The following is a 21,337-nucleotide window of genomic DNA, read 5'->3' on the forward strand; positions in this document are numbered from 1 at the left end:
GTACTGTATTCAAACAACTAGCGAATGATCTAAGGCTGCATACGATGAGAAAAAACCGAAAAACTGTAAATGTTTGATGTTTTTTTTTTGATTGCTTGTAGCCTTAATTTTCGCATGTTGTTGTTACAGTACAATTTATGTAGTTTCTCTTTTCCGTTAATCAGTTTTATGTCATTTTAAGCCATAAAGCCTCAATCAGTGGTGACGGGATTATTGCTATTTGCCAAGGGGTAGAGACAAATTGCCATAGTCGTATAGGTAGAACAAGTTAAGAATTGAATCTTGACTCTGCGACATTGTCACTCTTCAGAGCAAACACAATATAATAGACGACCTCTCTCAGTATTTCACTGAAAATTTCACCGAAATGTGCCACAAGCGTGTCTATATGCAAATATTTTAACAAATAGATAATTCTAAAAAATATTTCATTATCATAATCCAACTCTGGAGTCACACAAGTGAAAACATTCAAGGGGTGTTTTTACCGGTTGCTTCCGTCACCCTGTTGATTCTAGCAACCCTTATTTTCTGACCCAGCAGTAAGTCAGTGCCGTTGCGGGGAAACTGGTTACACTCTCCCGATCGCAAACACTTCAATATGAAAAAGTGGCAACTATATCAACAGTTAATGGTGTAATCTGTGTATTTGCATTGCACCCCGCGACAAGCGGCGAACTTAAAACTTGAACTGAGTAAAACTTAAAAACAAAGCGCGCCTCGAAACGGAAAGTTTTTAACTTTTCTTTGAGCTTTCCTCGACAAAACTTTGAGTCATTCTATTTCACTGTCAACAACGTAAATAAAGCATCCCTGTGTACAGAAATAAATTCCATAGATTTACCAATTTTTCAACAATTCAATATGGCCGCCATTCATTTCGTAAACTCCAAGGGGCAAAATTAAATTTGGGACTTTCACAAAGCCAATACAATGAAAATTTCATTTACTCCGAATCCTCCATGGTTTGACTCACTATGGTAGACCCCAAGTGTGTTTTATTTGATAATTTAAGTGTTTCGAAAACGATGTTGGCGAGGCACAATCTACCTTAAACAGCCGTATTTTATGATTACTCATTAGTTTAAGAGTCTTCTTCTAAACCTGGAAATACATAGAGATACTGAGCAATCACTCAGATTCTACTCGCACGGAATGAGCAGAAAGAAGTACGTTAACCTTTGAGCTAGATTAAAGCTTGCAGCTTACAAGTAACTACAAGTATAGCGACCCATTAGACTTTATGAAGGCTACCACTACAATTTCATTACAGTAGTTGTTAGTGACTCGCTATCACATGTGCCGTCGGAAATTGTTATTCAAGCAAACAGTGAATGTTGGTTTGTAAGGTTCAGGATATGTTTTGCTACATGGATGATTTTTGCGCATGCGTCTTCAATACGGAAAGAAACCCAAACAATTCACATAGGATGTTGGCAATGCAGTGTGGATGGTATGTACGAGACGTTACTTGCTAGAGAGCAATGCCTCTGTCTTCCACGGTGCAGACTTGCGAATAATACGTGGGTTATCCTCAATAAAAGTTGCGTCGACATTTTCTTCTTATTGAACTGGCTGTTTAAGAGTCTTAGCTCTGAGAAAGCGCCCGTCTTTCTTTCCTAGGTCATCCCTGAACTTGAAGTGAACTCTGACCCGTTTTCAGTCGACACAAAATCGCGAGGAAAAAGACAAGCAAGCGCCGGCACCGTTGTTTACTTCAAGGGCTGACGATCTAGTGCAATTGGATAATACGTAGCATCAATCGTCCGATCTACTCAAGAAATTTAAGCATCAAGTAAAGGCCAGGGCATTGTAATCGAACTCAATTGTGTGAAGGCGATCGTCTCAATAACGTGTTACGTTTCATTCAAACACACTGGAGTAGGCACAATCTGATACACGTAAATTGAATCCTCCGTATACAAACACTGTCAGTCAATGAACGCCTGCCGTCCCATTCACAAATGTTTATAATTGCGACTCGACAACGGCTCGTTATCAATTCGCAGTATGTATATACTTACCGTATATCTGTGGTTTCCCCTTATGTGTGTGTCTGTGTATATATGTGTGGTGTGTTGTTTCATTTGAAAAAGCAGATTCTAGGTGATTATAAGAGTGGCCGGGGCACAACGACCGCTCACAGCTGACTGCTATCTTTGGAAATATTATCCGGTATTACTCAAGTTACGCGTAGATAGAGGAGATGGGATTCCCATACACCCTCGAGAAATGTTCATCACAGCGTATTACTCGATAAACAATATTTCATGTATGCTCTTTAACAGATCATTACCCTAAAGGGAGTGCAGGTTATGGCACGCATTGCGGTTTGGCCAGGAAGAATTTTCTCGTAATACTTTTGTTGTAAAGCATTTATATGACTGTCTCTAGAAGGCAGTGGAACTATAAAAGAAAAAGGGAAAGGGAGTAACAGGTAAATAGAAAAAAAACCGGACTCTGATGACAATATGACGTCATCACTGTGAATCGTATTACTGATAAAAATCTAATATTCCTACCATAGCAAATTTAAATTTGACGGAATGCACGAGCTCGCCTTCACCACGGCTTCGACCACGACGGAGCACTCGGTGCCGATGATGGTGGTGATGGTGATGATGATGATGATGATGATGACGTGCGATGTTTCCTAAGTCGTGGAATGATGGAAAATGCGGCGAGGGAAACGAGTGCGATTTGTTGAGTTTCCTCTCGCTAGGTAGCGATTTTCTTCCCGTCTTGGCGGGTTTCGAGCCCGTGTCGGGCTGTTTGTTATCGATGGTACCAGGGTTCTCCGATGGTAGTCCCGCGAACTTGACTTCGCTTCCGATCTCAGAGTTGCAGGACATCATCGCAGGCACCTCGAACTGCTCGGCCTTTTCGCACGATGGTATTGCTTCACCGTCAACCGAAGGGAGTATAGTGTCTGCCCGGTTCTTCGTGCAAGTCGACTCGATCAAAGATATCTTTTCCTCGGTGATGTAGTCCTGTTGTTTCGATTTGAGTTCTGGGCTAGGAGATGCACCACTGCAATGAAACGACTCTTCAGATCCGCTCACGTACCCGCTGGAGCTCGATTTGCTATCGGTTTTAAAGTTTCTTAACCGTCTTCTTAAAATGTCCGTAGAGCCACTTCGTTTGTTTGCGTCGATATACGAGTAAGGCGACAGACTTGATTGCCGCGACACTGACTCAACTCTTGAAGTCGTCTGAAAACACTCCTCGCTATTTTTTCCGCTTTTGTGGGACTTTGGTGGTTTCTGTCGGTTACTTTGTACAGTCCCGTTTATCCTGGGCATGAAAGTCACTCCGGCTGTTTTCCTCACGTTATGGAACAGAATATCCAGTCTTTGTCGTCTTCTTGGCGCTTTAAATTCTCCCTGCTCCTCGTCGGCGTCGGCGGACGGTCCGGCAGCGTTAACTCCAAGGTTGACCAACCCCGTCGTCACAACTGCTGTGTTCGCCATGCTCTGGTCGGATTTGTGAGTGACTGGCAGGTTGGGAAGATCTCTGGACTTCAGTGCTGCCAAGCCTGCCGGGAAACCAATCCGTAGCCTCGCTGCGTATGAATTTGACAACGGTGAAATTTCGCAGTGGATGAGGCGCTTGTAAAACAGTTCGCTGGAGCGTTCAGTATAATTATATGATTAAACTGTAAACACTTATACCGTCCCTTATCTTTCTGTTGTTCTCGCTGTGGACGAAAAGACCAGCTAGAGAGATGCTCAATCAATGAGTGCGAGAAGGCACTGTGCTATAATCGGAGTGCGAGTATCACTATCGCCGGGCCTGGGTCCGGTTCGCGCACAAATTCAAAATGTGACAGCTTTCACTGCCCACTGCTCGTATTAATCGCGTACCAACGACCTTGTTACGTGTGGCGACTATTAAAGAAGCGAAACCTTCACCGTCGAAGTGGCAGTGCAAGGGAACGTTCCTTTTGTTAAAAAGTGGGTGTGGGATGAAAAAATAGTCACTGTTATTAAGCATATGGCATCATAATTACTCTGAGTCATCCCAGATCCCTGACCTAGGACTTTAAGAATGCCTCGAGGTTGGAAGGGACAAAAGTACTTCTTGGCCAATTCTAATCGGGGATGCTCTGTGCTGTCACGCTAGGAGGAACAATAGGCCGTCATTAGCTCATTTCGCTCGTAGCATTTGTAAAGGGTGTATGTAAGTATACTCCAGGAACAACAGGCAAGACTGAGACAAGTCCCCGATGGATATGATATCACGGGCGGTATTTCATTATCGCAATTGTTATGAGCCCTTGAAGCCGGCAAAGAATAACAATTCGTGTGATAGTCTGCCAGCGGATCATAGAACTGGCTTTGCGCTGAAGAAGATCCGTTGTTTGCCGGATGGCATGTTACAAGAGAAACGTAAACACTGGGGTTGACCCGACGTGACCCGATTAAGGTGGCAACGCTATCGATAGCTGCCAATTTAGTCAAGACGGGGGATTAGGGTTGCTACCCAACACACATCGGCGTTTGTTGAGGGATTGCCAGTGAGTTAAAAAAATATTTTCGCTGCTCTTTATACACAGATATTTCCTGCAACAAGATGGCATTGACGTCAATATTGTGTCTCGTCTCTTGGATGGACGACAGGGCCAGGGCATTAATTTTACACGATTGCAAGAAAATACGTATATTTTACCTTTATTCGTATTCCGCAAAAGCGTTTGAGTGCGTGATGAGATTTGAGCAAACCACGTAAATTCTCGTGTTTCAAGTCGGAAACTTCGTTGGCATGCAATATACAATCGTGGTATCAAGATGTTTGCAATCTTCAAGACAACGAGTCATAGGACTCGAGAATGACCGCTCTCATGTGTTTAAGAGATAAATTGAACCTCAAGTTACAGCCTGACATGAATTACTCATGTGACAAGGTTATCGTGAGGACAAGTGGGGTAAAGACCCGGCCACTGACCGAGTTTCGAAAACTGCTGCGGCTTTGGGGATCAATACACGGTAAATCTTATTCACAAATTCAAATAAACAAGCGCCCAGCCCGCTCTGTCAATTAGTTAAAACTTTTTTCCAATCAAAATTTCAATCGCTCTCGTTGAAAAGACAAAAGTAAATAACGCCGTGCAAAGTGCATGAGCTGGCAACGGCGGCTCTGTGTAAGAGACAATGCGTACACGGCGCAGGCGTGCTTTCGATGGCAACCAACCCTGGCTGACGTCACTGAGGGATCAAGATACGAGCCATTGATCACAGTTAACGAGAACTTCATCGCATGGCTACGTGCATTAAATTGATTGCAACAACAGAGTACAAATGAAACACAGTTCCTCGGTTTGTTTGAATTCCTACTTGGTATTTATTGTATTTGTACTGATACGTTATTTGCTCATGTTGGATTTATGAAAGTTTTAGAGACTAGGACCGTCTCTCCCCCATTCCAGCCTATTTCAATCTCTCAATGTCATGCAAGATGCAAATCAGTCGTTGATCCTGCCTCTTTACCCTTTCTTCTCAGTTGATCTACTAAAAGTATATATATATATATATATATATATATATATATATATATATATATATATATATATATATATATATATATATATATATATATATGTATATATATATATATATATATATATATATATATTATATATATATATATATATATGTATGTATATATAATCCTTGTTCTTGTAAAAAATCTCACATACAAAGATACATACATACATGCATGCATGAATACATACATACATACATACATACATACATACATACATACATACATACATACATACGTACATACGTACATACATACATACATACATACATACATACATACATACATACATACATACATACATACATACATACATACATACATGTGTGCATATGTTCCTATGTTTGTAATCTTAATCAAAGTTTGCATTTTATCGTCAGAAGGCAAGAAGCTAACCTCTCAAAGGATATGACCCAGACATCGTTCGATTTTGGAAAAATCTGTTTTCAATTCCACTAGAAGGGTCAAACTGGTTTCAACTGTACAGACACACGTCCTGGTCAGACTTGTGTCTTGGGAATAAAAACTTTGCTGAGCATTCGAGTCTTTATCGTGCTTACGAAAAACTGCCAGATACCACGACGACAGAGATAATATTGTACGGTTGCTGGTAAAACTTGAGACAAAGTTTTGGATTGTAACAGATGCATGTAGTGTCACCTTCGCCGGGCCACAGTACTATATTAAGCTCAGAATTAACTGTAACTGAATCTTTGCCGGGTTGTCGTTTCACCTTGTAAAGAAGGTGTTACGTTCATTTCTGTAATTGGTAATTGTGGTTCGTTCAGAGACATTTCAAACTTTTAGTGATCTCGATGATGTAGCTGAGCGTCTTCTGTGTACGTAATTCAATCGAACGATCAACAATCAATCAATGGAAAAGAAAGATCTATTTCGCGTCCATATCAATACACGGTGATTTGCAAACAGAGCTCAGGTTTAAATTTATAGCCCTTTGCTATTCGCAAATAAACAGGGTCTTCAATTTCGGATTAACGTTGTTATACTGTCAGGGCCCTGTCAAGTTTCTTCCCATAAAGAATACCAGAGTCAAAGCGATACACTCGGGAAAGCACGTCCGCCGTCCGTACTTCTTGTTCTCGGTGTATGCTTCAGTGTATTAATCTTCGGCAAATAGGAGTAATTCGAAGACAGTAAATTTTAACAGAAAATTGAATCCTGGCAAACTATGATACTGATGTAAAAGCGTTGGGAAGGTGCGCTCTAAAGGATGTTGAAATAACAGTCGTGCATGTGTATTATCGAATCAAGCTGCGTTATGTCAAAATTTGGTTATATATTCTCGCCTTGCAAAAACTATACCCGATCAATAATACTCAACTATGACTTCGACGGGACAATTAGAATGGAAGTATAGTAAAACTGTGGAATCTCGTCGTGCTTTGCCACTTTTGGTTATATAATCTTTAAAGGGACTGATTTTTTATCGCTTCGTACGTTAGCCGCTATTACTACAGACACTTCAAGGTATCCTTCGATTAGCGGGGAGCCCAAATCTGTCAATTTAAAAATTTGAACTCGTTGATGCGATTGTTTATTTAAGTCTGCTCTCCAAACTTTTCAAACTCTCTAAACCGAGTTACGTGTTAAAGGTAAAATATTCACCGTTGAATTTGGTGAAATAATGTGCAAGACGCCGGGAGTTGACGCCCTCAACCGCTTTTCGTACAGGTGTGCCCTGAACAGTTCGAACTACAAAGCGCGCACTCTACAGTCTTCTGTAAAATCAGGAGTCGACAGATCACATTTTGGCCCAAATACTGGCGTTAAAACTAAACATTTTCTCACAATTGTTCCAAAGGTAAAAACAGGGGTCAAACGTCTACATTTATCAATAGCCACCATGCTGGAATATTGCTTTCGGAAATGAGGCTTTCTCCATTAATAATACGAGTGCTGTACACCACCGCTTGGAGGCGCAGTTCTAAAAATGACGGCAAAGTATTTTCAAGAGAGTGACTGACCTGCATTGATAAGGAAGCATGCGCCTCGGGGACAGATATTTAGACTCAAATTTTACGATGCCTTTTTGCTCTACCACTTGTGGGGGCTAATTTTGAAACTCGCTGAGTGAAAATAAAGTTTCATCTGCTTATTTTTGTTAAAGTCGAAAATTGTATTTTTCTCTTTCGAGTTAATACAGGGATGGCTGCTATTTTGAATTTCAAATATCGGTGAATATTGGATAATTTGTTCCTCTAGGTACCATATAGTAAACAGTGACCCGTGATTTGTATTTTTCATTTCGAAAGGGGATGGATTAAAGTTACACATTAAGGACATTTTGAGAAAAAGTTAAAGTTTTTCAATGTCAAGGTGTGCATACTGCCCCAACAAAGACATCAACACAGTCAACATCAATATGGCCACATTCAAAAGGAAGATAGGAGGAGTATTTCGTCTCACAGACCATCATAAGTGACTGGTCAAAACATTTCCCGATATTACGCCACGAATTATTCATTTATCTGGGCTACTGTATCCGAACCAATGGGGTGGGGGCGCTATAGTCCGAGTCGACGATTGTGTTTTGAATTTTATCGCTCTTTTGTCGGTATACCATCGAGGGATACTCATGCATGGAATAAGATACAGTAAATATACCTTGAATATATCATTCGATTATTTGATCTATTCGGTGACTTTTGCTTGTTAAGTCTAGAACAGATCTAGTTAAAAGATGAATTATTACCATTCAAAGTGACCGGCACTTTCGTCTGTCATACAAACTAGTCCAGTTGTATATTAAAGAACACTGGTGGAAGTACTATGCCATGGAATGCATGTCACGAGTGGACAAGTTTCTGCACGGACGGTTTGAGGATTGCAGTAAATTTCACCTATCATGATCAGAACTAGTCTATGAATAGCGTTTTTTTTCTTTCAGAAATTGACTCTACTGAGATATACATCGGTCTGCGGCCAAATGGATCGTCCTAGGGCCATGAGTTCGTATATTTCCCGGTAACCCTGCTGCCCCGTGCGAGGACGATTTCAGAAAACGTCGGCAGGATTAGTACCGACAGCGTGAACAGGGATAAAATACCATACCACTGCTAAAGGGTCTTCCAATATAGCTCTAAGCGACATGTAAGATTACCTAATCGGCGTGTACAATCCCTACCGGCGGCAACCATTGTCATTCCGAAACCGTAAAAAAAAGATCTGAATTGAGTTGACAAACGTGGTGAGGCGATGAAAGAATGCTTGGCAATTCTCCGGGGCTATTTGCCAGTGACACACCTCACCACCAAAAAAACAGCCCAAATCTATCGTTCTGTCGTGAAGAATCCTATTGACGAAACCATGGTTAACCATTAGTTGCTACTGGATTCGACGCATAGGAGAAAATATTCTGAGCAGCCCGCTAACTGTTTTGTGTAACACAATTTTCATGTTCACGGTGTATTCTTGCCGAACCCATAGATGAATCGCAACCCGCACTAATTATACCAATGGTGAGCTTAATTAGTCCTTTGTACACACTCTTTAGAAAGTTTGAAACTGTCTCGATTTAGACACCCTTTCCCTCTGTTAGAGTGAATCACATGGTTACAGCAAAGAGGAAGTTTATCAGTATCTACATTTAAAGTAAATGCGACTCACGACGGGATGTTTGCCCCTGGTATTAAAAATGAATTCACTGCATGCACGTAAAAGTTCTTAATACGGTGATTAATTAAAGAAAGTACTGTATCAAGCCTTATCCCACCTCTTATCAGATATGTTGTCATGTTTATATTCGACGCAAATACCTATCAAGCCTTATCCCACCTCTTATCAGATATGTTGTCATGTTTATATTCGACGCAAATACCTATAGTGAATCTGTATGTAACATGATTTATTATAATATGTGCTATGTTATGCACATATCTGCATATGTATGTATGTATGTATGTATGTATGTATGTATGTATGTATGTATGTATGTATGTATGTATGTATGTATGTATGTATGTATGTATGTATGTATGTATGTATGTATGTATGTATGTATGTATGGACGGACGTACGTGTGGACGGACGGACGGACGGACGGACGTATGTATGGACACATGTATGTGTCTGTCTCTGTCCCTGTCTGTCTGTCTCTGTCTGTCTATCTATCTATCTATCTATCTATCTATCTATCTATCTATCTATCTATCTATCTATCTATCTACATCTATCTATCTATCTATCTATCTATCTATCTATCTATCTATCTATCCATCTATTTATTTTATCTAGGTACCTCTACTGAACGAAATATTTCCTTGTGTATTAGTATCTATGCATTGGCAAATATATGTGTTCTTGTGGTCTGATTTCACAACTTCTCCACCGCGTTTACGTGTTTGTTCAATGGGAAACTGTAGACCACGGCACTACACACACTGACACAGAACCACGCAGGAATCTACTATTTGTTTTTCGGCTTCGTCGGGATGAACAAACAGCTGGTTATCGAAGCAGAAAAAACTCAAGTCATCAGCCTATCGATTAGCTGCCACTATGTTACACACGTGTTCCAATTCCCGTCAGTCAGTAGTTTCACCAACACCATTGCCTGTGACTCGCGGTGTATAAGTCCTTGATAATCCACTGTTTAAAAGCTATCTTCACAGGTGGCCGAAATGACACTTTTAGAATAAACACTGCGCGCACAGTTCGGCGCACGCCGGCCCGCAACACACCTAAGGATTATAGTGCTGGAGGGACAAGAATTTACGCATAGTCTGTTCATTGTATATTCTTCAAGTGTTTGTCTTGATGGTACGATACATGACTGCAAGTAAACGCTTCGGGAATTTTGGTATTGGAAGCAATGTATGAATAGTTCTGTCAACACTGTGCGTTGAGTAGTTTGCTTTAGTAACGCGTTCAGTGCGTGAATAGAAAGACAGGGTACAATACGGTCATCCCCCACTTCCTTGTCAAAAATTCGCTGAAGGTATCAACCGACAGGCCACGAAACGAAGGTTCTTTACCTATCAACTGAATGCATTTTGGATTTTTAAAGATTCATATTCGTCTAACTTAACTTAATGGAAACAATAGCTTATGAAATTTTAATCAGTGTATTTGAGTGACTCTTGTCGACACAATACATCGCATACAACATTACTAATCAAAATGATTTTAGGGCCTGGTTACGTTTTCTGTAGTCAACGATGACTGAGCAATACACGCAGGCATACAGGCTGTCTTTGACAATTTTAACCCTCGGCATTTCGAAAGCATTTTTTCTAGGTGCACAACGCGGAACAATGTTTTACAGACAGAACAAAAAATAATGGAAGATGCATCACAAGTTGCCGCTAATGGAAGTTGGTGGAGGAACCGTCGTATAATACAGACGCAAAATGCTGCTAAACGACTAATTGGCGGGGGAGGGTACTCAAGCTTGCCAGAGAGACAGCGATGTTAACCTATTCATGCATGAAACATCTACACACACAAAACCTCCAATTGATCAGGGCTGTCTAGCTCGGTCACAAATTGCAACAACAGGTGGTTTTGCATTTTCAAAAGTCCATGATAAGAATGGACTCTGGCCAAGTGTTATACCAAACCAAATAGAGCAAGCTAAAAGTGGTCATTTTTAATATCGCCGTTGGCACAGTTTACGCACACCCCTTTGTGCAAATGGTTTCTTTCTATCGAGGGGAAATGGGGAAAAAAACGTGGCGAGGGTAACTCCTTACTTTTGTTTATTGTTTACCGACGTGTAAGCGAGACCACGCAAGATTCATTGTCGAACTAGTTAGCAATATTGAACGGACCCGTTGGAGATGTCGAAGGGAAGATTTCGCGTTAGACAATCGTGAGATTTTAAGCACAAAGCTTTTGTCCCTCACCGGCCGTGTGTGCGGCTCCAGATCCAAGTGTTTTGATTGCAAGGCGACAAAAGTGTACACAGACGGATAAATCCCATGACAAATTCGTGCCGGTGCGGAGGAAAAAATGACTGGAAAAGAAGACAAACACAAGAAACAAAACAAAACGTGGATTTGGTCACAAGCCTAGCGACGCAATCAAAGAATGAAGGCAATCCCTTGTGACGTCCTCAATTTGTTGTCACAGCACTCGCTTTGTATTCGTTTGCCCGGCCAGCCGAAAATCGATGACGTACACAAAATTGACAGCCCTTTCCCTTTTTTCTCTCTTAATTCCTCGGGCTGACTTCTTTGTACAAGTAACACTAAAGACAATATAGAGATAACTTGGAGAGGCATAGAAGAAGGGCGGTGCTAATCTGGAGCTATTAATATTTATATATAATATCGATTGATCTTTTGTTTGCGATCAGCCGTATCGATAGCACCCGGTATAATCTTCACAGTTTTATTATGAAATAGTGAAAAGTACGTCACTTTCTGACTATCGTTTTTCTTTAATGTTTTTTTTCCCAGATACCATTGGCAACCGGCGTGATAAATTCGATGGTTTCGACAGTGGTTTTTATAGGACGCCGGCGGACACGTAATCTGCTATTTGTTTAGTTTGGCCACTGATTCAATTTACCTGTTTGAGTAAACACACTCAATTTATTTTATCCTGTGTCGAGGTGTTTAAGTGTCTTTGGCAAACTAAATGGATTTGTTGTGTCTGGATTGGCCTTGAAGGACTCCTCAAACGAGTTAAATATGTATTCTATCGGAAAAATACCTATAAATGGATTTTTCTTCGTACAGTGTGCTTTTACTCCAGTGCCAAAGTCACTTCGAGGCTGTGTAATAATTCCAATTTTACATCAGGACTAATCAGTGGGATGACATCAATTTTAAAGCGCGACTCATTCGATTTAATCGCCAATACAGCCTTGTGAAGTCTATCACATATAACGTGTCTCCCGTCGTAAAATGTTATAATTTTGGAATCAAAAGTTTTGCACATTGCATAATACTTCTTGGACCCAGAAACATCCCCTGTCGACAGTTTTGGATATATGTAGTGTTTTATCGACCTAGTGTCTCGTAAATGGCGAAGAACGCAACATTGAACTTCACAAACGGAAACTCATTCTGTGTGATGGATGCTACAAACATTGTTATTTTTTGATGATTGAATTTTTGCCCGGACCTAAAATCATTTGTTATCGACAGTAATGCCAGCTTCACGGCCATTGGCGGTAATTGCGGGTTTAATGTCGCGTATTTAAATATGAATCTGCAAGAGCGTGAAAGAGCAGTTGATAATGATATATGAAGCCAAAATATTAAAGAAAAAAGATAAATTTGCTGTGGGCTGTGTGTTATAACACTTCAAAGTTTGTTTCGGTGGAGCGCAAAGCTGAATAAATGTCGAAATGAAACCACCAATTTAGTTTACAGTAAATCAGTTAATTATCTAATTCATCGAACTGTTATCAATTAATCATGGTCCAATTCTGCAATTTTCTGCGCGTTATTATTTCCGCCATAGTAAAGCCAAGCTGCAGTGTGTGCCATACGGAATATCGCTTCATCATTAAAATGCTTAAGGGATATTTCTTTGTATGATTAATGGTTTGTTGGCATAATGTCATGAAACAAACGTTAATTACGCTCTACAGTTTTCATTTGTTTGTTTTCCCCCAGACCGTTGATTTTTAATTCATTAGTGCGTTGTGATTTTCAAATCAATTATTTACTCTGGATTCGGCCGCACCGGGTATTTCACGTCAGTTACACACGGGGGCCCTCCACGCTTAAGCGAGGCGCTGTTCAGAACGTTAAAACTGAAATCACCTCCACCACTTTGATATTATGATTGACATATATACACAGTGTCGAATTAAACTCAACGTAAAATGATATGGTGATGACGTCATGCGCAAACAAATCTGTATTTGCCCTCTTTAGCGGTAGAAATTCGTTGAGACAAATTTTTCGCCATAGCCTCGACTTTGCACTGAGTTGCTGTGGTTTTTCCCATAGCATCGAATGTTGACGAAGCACCTGAGGCAGTACTCTGTACGCATCACTCATGCCTCAGCAGTGAATGCGCTGTGCATTTGAGTCTCACAATCATTTAATTGTGAAGAACATAAACACATGCTCAGGAAATGAGAAGACATTTTCATGGCCAAGGTGCAAATTTGAGCCGAACTCACCTCATTGTTGAAATTGTCCACCACTTTGGCCAATCTCACGTAGAACTGCATCAAACTGCGAACTTGCGCCCTAAATTTTGGAATCCCGCTCTTTTTCATATTTTTGTCCGCGGCATCCTTGCCAGAGTCGAGGCTTAAAATCCGACGACTGCGCATTCTGGCTAAATGGCTTCCCCTTCGTAGCAGACGGGGCACCTCGTCGCTGGTCTGCCTAAATAAACTAAATCGCCTTCCAGCCTGAGTGCCGGGAGAAGTTTGAGCTCCGCCCAACATAAAGGTGCTATTCCGTCTTGTTATTAGAGCGGGTTTGCTGCTACGCCTTCCCTTGGCGTCGTTGCCAGAGTTCTGTGTGTCGGCGTCATTCACAATGTTTTGCCGTAGCAACGACCAATTAGACAGTCTCCTCCCGGGCAAGCCGCGCGGCGTTCCATTCATTATGGCGACCCGGCTCCCCCTCCTCTTCAGAGCAGGGGGCTCTTTCTGCTCGCTTAGACTCATCCTCCGGAGGACTCCGGCGATGAGGGACTCCCTCCTCTGAATCGCTTCTTTATCGTTGGTGTGCGCCAACTCCCGCATTAGCTGCGACCTCCTCACCTGGTGCATGGCCATTGAGGCGCGTAGCTGTCTGGCGGAATCGGGTCCCACCTCAACGTCACCGATTGTTGCCATAGTGTGAATTTGAGGGTTTAGATATCACCCGGTCTGGTTCCACAATTTCGGCCTGTATTTTCAATTTTTCAAAATACACGTCGGCTGACAAGTAAAGGACGAGCGAGTTTTTGTTCTACAGGTCCATGGCTTGCCAACGGAGAAAATACCTGTATGTGTTATGAGTTCTCTCCCGAGTTCCCATCGTAACTCTTATCCGTCGGTCGTCGAAGTTCTGCTGCAGACGAGAATTTTCGACATACTTTTCTCTCTCTTCACTGTCGTTCAAAAGGACGTTGTAAATATCGTAAACATCGCAAGCATGCACTGCTGCTGGAGTTGTGTACCTCAGACTGTTCAATGAACACTTGTGTGCCGCACCGCAAGATCGACGTTCGCATTGAGTCTGCGCAAAACTTACAGACTGAGTTCGATTCGATCAACCTACTCAAGCGCACCGAGGCGGTATTGTCAGTAAAACAATGGCTCATTGTGAATATGGACACCGGTCCAGCAACAACAAAATAACCTCCACTCTTCTATTGAACGCCCCTTTGTTTTTGACTCAATTTGAACGAATTTGACTTTCAAAAGATCAAAACGTAGTTGTAAAACTCCAACGTATCTAACCACAGAGGGACTGTGACCTGACGAACAAACAAATACACTACATTACCTCTATGTTGCGTTTCTTTAACCCAAATTGCGATATAAAATTCTGGCGAGGATATCATGACACTTTAAATGAATAATTTACAAAGGGCGCTTCTGGTACACCCCATTGTTTTAGTATAAATATTATTAGGTGACACATCATGGTATTTGGTGGTGTGATTACATAACGAATCACCATGACAACTACAAACGCGCATTTTTACACATAAGTAAAGTCGTTGTAAACGTCGCTTTTGCAGGATTTCGGAAGCTGGCATTCTGATTCTATGCTTGGCACACCTCGTATGATGTGTTGCTGGTAGATTACAACATGGACAGTAACTTGAAGTTCACTGTCATTGTGACACGCCAATAATGTGATTTGCTAATTCGCTGCGTCTTTAGTTTCGCGCATTGTATCCCTAATAACGGCCTTCTTTCAGGGCCTATAAAGATCGTCATGGCAACCCGCTGTCAGGTCAATGACCTAATTGGAGCGAGGTAGTTGTTAATTTGCGGTCATTACCGAATGCTCGTCACACTGTCGCATTGCCGATAAATTGGGGACTGAAGAGAAAACCGTTACGCATAGCGGCGTGTTCCGTTATAGTATAGACCCTATATGGTTATACGGCGTACATATCGCAGGTATTCCATTGGACAGATTATCCATAGAGTATCAACTCCGGTTCATGCATGAAACATTAAACATGACAAACAGAGAAAAACATCGCAGTTTTGACACAGGCTATAATAACACTTAATGTGTGTTTGTTTTGCAGTCGTGGCTACTTTCAACGAAAGACCCAAATTCAAAGCTAAAAATATAATTTCAAGAAATGAAATAGTTTTGTCACGCGATACCCTAGTTCAAACCATCTATTGAAAGACGATGCTGCAAACTACCCTTTTAAAGGGCGGTATGCAAAAATTTTGTGTAGGACCACTCGAACACTTTTGGAAGGCATTGCTTTTACGAGTGTGTATTTCTCTTCTTCGACATTGCTTTTCGCAGAGAGCCATTGATTGATTCTGCATTGTGTGCAGATTTCCGCTGAAACGAAAGGAACCACTTTCTCATTCTAAAAAAAGACGCGGCATCGCTTGTACATACTCCAATGAGTACACCGCGTCACTGTTTCTGTGTGGATACCGTGCATTAGTCGCGGAAGCTGCATTATAGAAGGGTGACAGAATAGCACTGCCTATGCCTTTTAACGTAATGCGCTGTCATATTGCACGTCGGTTCTTCAACACTCTCAATCACTAGTCATGCATCAAGTGACGCAGCCATACCATTTATATTTTTTGCCGTGTTATTACCTGTGTAGCTGTAAAAGCCACAGGTACCGGAGACTATGGGTGCCCTGCTCAAATCACTGACCTTTGGCCCATATGACAAAAAATGAAAATGGTTTGCGTATCTCTTACATTCAAGTTCAAAACTTTTTTCTCAAGAATGTCTTCCAAATAATCAAATCTCCCTAAAAAGCATAGCTCGTTTATTTTTTTTGTTTGTTATGATAACGTATCGATGGTGTTAGTGACAGGTTTTTCGATCGCGAGGTGATACTATTTGCGAGATAGTCGGCGAATAATATTAAAATCTACTGATGTCTTCGCCGGAAATTTCTTACAGGTTCACGTTCACTCATGTTTACATCTGTAATTTTCGACTTCAAGGGAAAGTAATGTCACGCTAAAAGTAAATTGATTATCTCCTTTGTTAAACATTACGTCATAGGAATATCTGTTCTGAGAATCCATTGATGGCAACATTGACCCCTTAGGATCTATGATTGCAAGTAGCTTTCAAATAGATGGGCAATTAACTGCAAACGTTCATATTTGTGCGCCATGTCTTGAACCAGCAGTAGGATATTTTCACGACGTTTTTGTTGCCGAAGGAGCTTCGTTGGACGTTCATCGAAGGTGCTTGGGTCGAAATTGACACCTTCTTTGTCTGTTACATAAACCGTCCTCCACAAAACGCGCGTATCTTGCATCTTGCCCGAAATTTCCCTTTCTAATTGCCCCTATCACGCAAGACTTTGTTTCCCCGGCCGTGTTTATTTGGCCAATCTATGTGTGACCATTGAAACTTGGATCACTGAATATCGTCAATGGCAAATTAACCACCGATTGTTTTACAGGAGAGTATCGCGATCTTTAATTACAGTGTTGTGCAACCTTTGGAGGAGGCACCGTTGTTTTACGTTGGCATGCCATCGCTGCCAGGAGGCACAGTAAACTTTCGCATTCAAAACCTTTAGTACAACTTTGAATGAAAAACAGGACACAACTGTATTTCGTGTTTGTCATAGCCGATGACGAATGAAGTAATCGATTGCTGTTCTTGATGTCGATGAAGAGGCATTTGAAACAAATGGAAAGGGCAAAAGGCGAACTTTTTACAGGGATAAATAAAGACCAGAGTTCTGTCTGTCGGTAATTTCGGTTGTGTCTTCCTACGTCATTTCGAAATATACTCTTTCTCATGTGGAGGTATACAAACTAACGATATTACGGCATTGTCAGACCAACATGCACCGTTAGAGCATCGGGCCAAAGCCGCTTTTTAAATGAACACTACAAGTTAGACTGCCTGCGATCGAGGCTGGAATAAACAGGGCCGAAGCCGGGGGGGGGCGCACTTGCCCCCTCGAATTTTCCACACTGTCGATATGTAAATTAACGTAAATTATCCAAATCCTAGGTAAGATAGGTTCTGCCCCCTTGGCAATTACGACAGGTTACTTCCCTGTAAAGGGTTTAGTTTTCCATTACGACGAGCGCCGCTCGTGGTCAACTTCGTACATTGTCAAGAAGTATTGCATGTCCGACGATGGTTCACTCAACGCTGTTGGCCTGGATTATCACCCTCTCAAGGTAATGAACAGCAAATGCCGCCATTTGTTTTGGTCTACGACAAATCATAACAGGAACACGAAGGCATGGAATGCACATTGATCAAAAACATTCAAAATTGAGTTATATCGATTCATCAGCAGAGGCCTAATGAACCTTTCGGCCGTAAAAGGACAAATATTAAAGGTACGTACATGCATATAGACTTAGTTAACACTTCAAATTCTTTGACACACGGTTAATCTGACCAAATATTACTATGATCGCTAAATTTAACCATAGACTGCCAGTGTAATGGTACATGATCTATTCCCATGCTCATGCCGCTACCGTCCGTGACAAAAGTTAAAAATCTGGGTGTACTCAGATGTAAATAGAACATGTCCATTTTCAGTTTGATATTCTTCGAGAGGTCAATTCTTAAAGCGAAATATCCGGAAATATTTCAGTTGTTCTATGATTTCGATAACTTAATAACTGAGATATATAGTGGTTTCGATCTGAGGCAACATTGTTTTATTATTATCAAATCATTATAATGATTCCCCTTACAGATTTTCCGATCCAGACGCATGTCAGTGGCGAATCCCAATCATTTACACAACCCATTGTTATAATATATTGCACCTCTCTTTTTATTAACGACACATAACTGGCTACAGAAGATGTTAAGGTTCGCCACATGTTGGCGCTGCGCTCAGGCTAAGGCCGGACAGGCGAAATGTCGCTGTTACCTATCTACCTCTGTGATTGTTGATACAATTCCATGACGTACAAGCAGAACGGGTGTAGTATTTACAATACACACATGTGCTGTCGATAATAATAACAACACCAATAAAATACCGACTGAGCTTTGCTACAGGCCGGTAGCAAGTGCTCAATTCTACCATCACGTCTTAGATTTTATCCTGCTTGGTTTGTCGGAGCACAATCAATATGAATCTTCATTTCACAGTAATGTCAATACAGTATCACAGATACATGTCTACGATAGAATACGAAATATTCGGACTCGCTACCGTTTACAATTTGTGTTTTATTTACCACTTGTGTAGGCTATATTTTGAAGTTCATGGAGTAAAAAAGTTTTTATCCGACTCAATTTTGTTTAAATGTGTCGGTAAATATTAAGTAATTTGTTTCTCTAGATTTTATTCTTGATTTCGAAAGGGCCGGTTTAATAAATCCCCACGGAAAGTTTGAGCAAAAGTTAACCTGTCAATTTCGAGTTGCGTACTACCTTAATTAAACGAACGTGGGGAAAACATCAGCAATTGTCTTTCATTACAGGATAGGTATAACCAATTACCGCGCTAAAGTATGTGACAACTGCCATCGTTGACTCTTCGTACGCCAAGAGGGAGAATCAAATTACACAAAAACAAACTTCGAGCAACAAAACGTTGAAAATTCCTCCTTGCAGTATAATAAAGTAAGCCAAAAAATCAATCTAAGCTTGCCTAAGACATTTAGAAGAATAGATGACGTAGGCAATATGTAAGTAAACTAGGCACACCTATAAAACACCGAGTCCCGAAAATACTAGATTGAAAATGATCGGCTTTCGATAGTGGGCACTAGCATACATCGTTTGATCAACTTGACCCCCTAGAATTGTGTTGACTTGCACAATTGATCACTGTGTGGACCAAGTTTCCTCAGTATTGCCATACGGCTTATGATATTCACCGACAGTACTAGTAACTTGTTGGTTTCTGATTTTTCATTTCTTCGTGTAATAATAACGGTCACGAACGTTAAATGTATTATTATTCAATTGTCTTTATTCTGGTGCCGCTACGAACAGCTACCTCCAAGTTAGTTGTAAAGTTATCCTCTACTGGGAAATGACACTGCGCGAAATATTTTTTTCAGTTACAGACGTGATTAGTTCGGCCACTGAAGATGGAATGTCAACAGCGAGTTTTACTATATATTTTTGAGTGCTTTCTGCATCAGGAAGGAGTGTCGTTCCTGATGATAACTAAATGTAAATGATTTATGTAAAAAACGGAGGATCATCATGGCATGTAAAAGTGGAGCAGTGTCAGAGTGGTGACAACGATCGTAGATGGCGCACTGCACCTCACTGATCGTATTGTGATGTAACCTGGCAGCAAGTTGAGAGGTTTGTGATACAATTATTACACAAACACTCCACCAGGCATGGAAAGGAACTTTAACGTTTCCGTGGAATTGTACACAATGGAGATACACTTCTAACACAGCTGTGGTCGATAAAACGAAAATTCAAACTTTTGCGATGGGAAGACGAGGGGGACTTGAACGCTTCGTGCATTCTTTGTCAATATAACGCACTCCATTTCAGAACCGTCACAGACGTAGACTATAACTATTAGAAATTGATTTTGCGTCATGTGGTGTCTAAACTGTGAGGTGGAGGTTAGTGCAGTAACACATTCTGCACTGGTGATTAACACAAATGATTAAAACGGACTGCGTAAACAGTTCTTCAATACACGACACGTGTTTCTACATCCAGGTGCTAGGCAGGTCCTTTCTGACCCCCACTAAAATTACTTATGGCGGGAGGTATTTCACTTTTTCCCGGCTCGAGGATTTATTTGGAAGTAGGCAGCATTCTTTTCATCGATTATTGCCAACCGTTTTTTTTTCCGACGATTATCATCGCGAGGCGTCCTTCTTGCTGCCTCGAACAGGATGTCGCCGTCAGCCGAAGAAGACAATACTGGGTGTTTCAGGTCACTTGACTGACCTTCATGCAAGTTACGACAAACCCCTAGCGTGTTTCTCTAATAAGTATGTTCAATTGTAAATGATTAATTTGGTGTTTTCTGAGGGTTATGAAAACACGTTAATTGAAAAGTAAAGTGAGGTTGATGACAACACAATCTACCCACATGTTTGCCTCGCATTTATATCATAATCACTTTACCTAGACTAAGGAATCAATGAAAAGCCGATAACTTGACTGATTGACTTGTTATACCTATAGGCTATGTAAGAGCAGTATATTGAAAACAAAAAACAGTGTAGTTCACCCGATAGAACTATCAGAAATATCTGAGGACTTTTCCTAATTAGAAAAGGGCGCAAGAAAGATATTTCGAAGATAAAGACTTCATCGCCTTGATGTCGGGGAATAATCTACGAACATAACTTACATTAATAATTACTGTTTAATCATATTTGATCCCCCCAGCAGTGAGCGCCCGACCTCTGCAGACGGAATCACCTCACGAACAAGACCTGTAGGGTTGACGAGGTTTCTTGTATGTCTGTTGCCATGGACACATGGATTACGCTCCGGTAACCATGGTTACGCGTTACCATCACGTTGCTTAGCAATGGCTCCCCATTAGCCATTTTGAAACGCCAGGCAACCTTTGAAATGAGTTTCAAGTGTTGATTCTTCGTAAGTGTTACTGTATTTAATAACCCTATTTCGCACGGTACCCTCTGTAATAATATATAGCTGTGTTACCGTAAAGTAGACTGTATTGTGCAAATGCTCGTATTCTGTTTATTCGCGTGTCTGCT

The 21,337-nt window shown here is 41.1% G+C and overlaps 1 protein-coding gene across 3 annotated transcripts in view; it reads right to left on the bottom strand.

Moving 5' to 3' along the window:
- Window positions 1-21,337, bottom strand: part of LOC139130969 (cyclic nucleotide-binding domain-containing protein 2-like) — a 46,375-nt gene that overhangs the window by 18,684 nt on the left and 6,354 nt on the right. The window contains exon 1 of one of the 3 annotated variants that reach the window (XM_070696832.1): window positions 13,643-14,664. The exons of 1 other annotated variant lie outside the window; for it this stretch is intronic. In XM_070696832.1, coding sequence (XP_070552933.1) covers window positions 13,643-14,311 — 669 coding nt within the window. In that variant the 5' untranslated portion in view covers window positions 14,312-14,664. Of the gene's footprint in view, window positions 1-2,522; window positions 3,921-13,642; window positions 14,665-21,337 lie in introns of those variants that run through there. One more of the 3 variants, XM_070696831.1, reaches the window with a different exon arrangement.

The sequence above is a fragment of the Ptychodera flava genome, chromosome 4 (genome assembly GCF_041260155.1).
Source record: "Ptychodera flava strain L36383 chromosome 4, AS_Pfla_20210202, whole genome shotgun sequence".
Lineage (NCBI taxonomy): Eukaryota > Metazoa > Hemichordata > Enteropneusta > Ptychoderidae > Ptychodera > Ptychodera flava.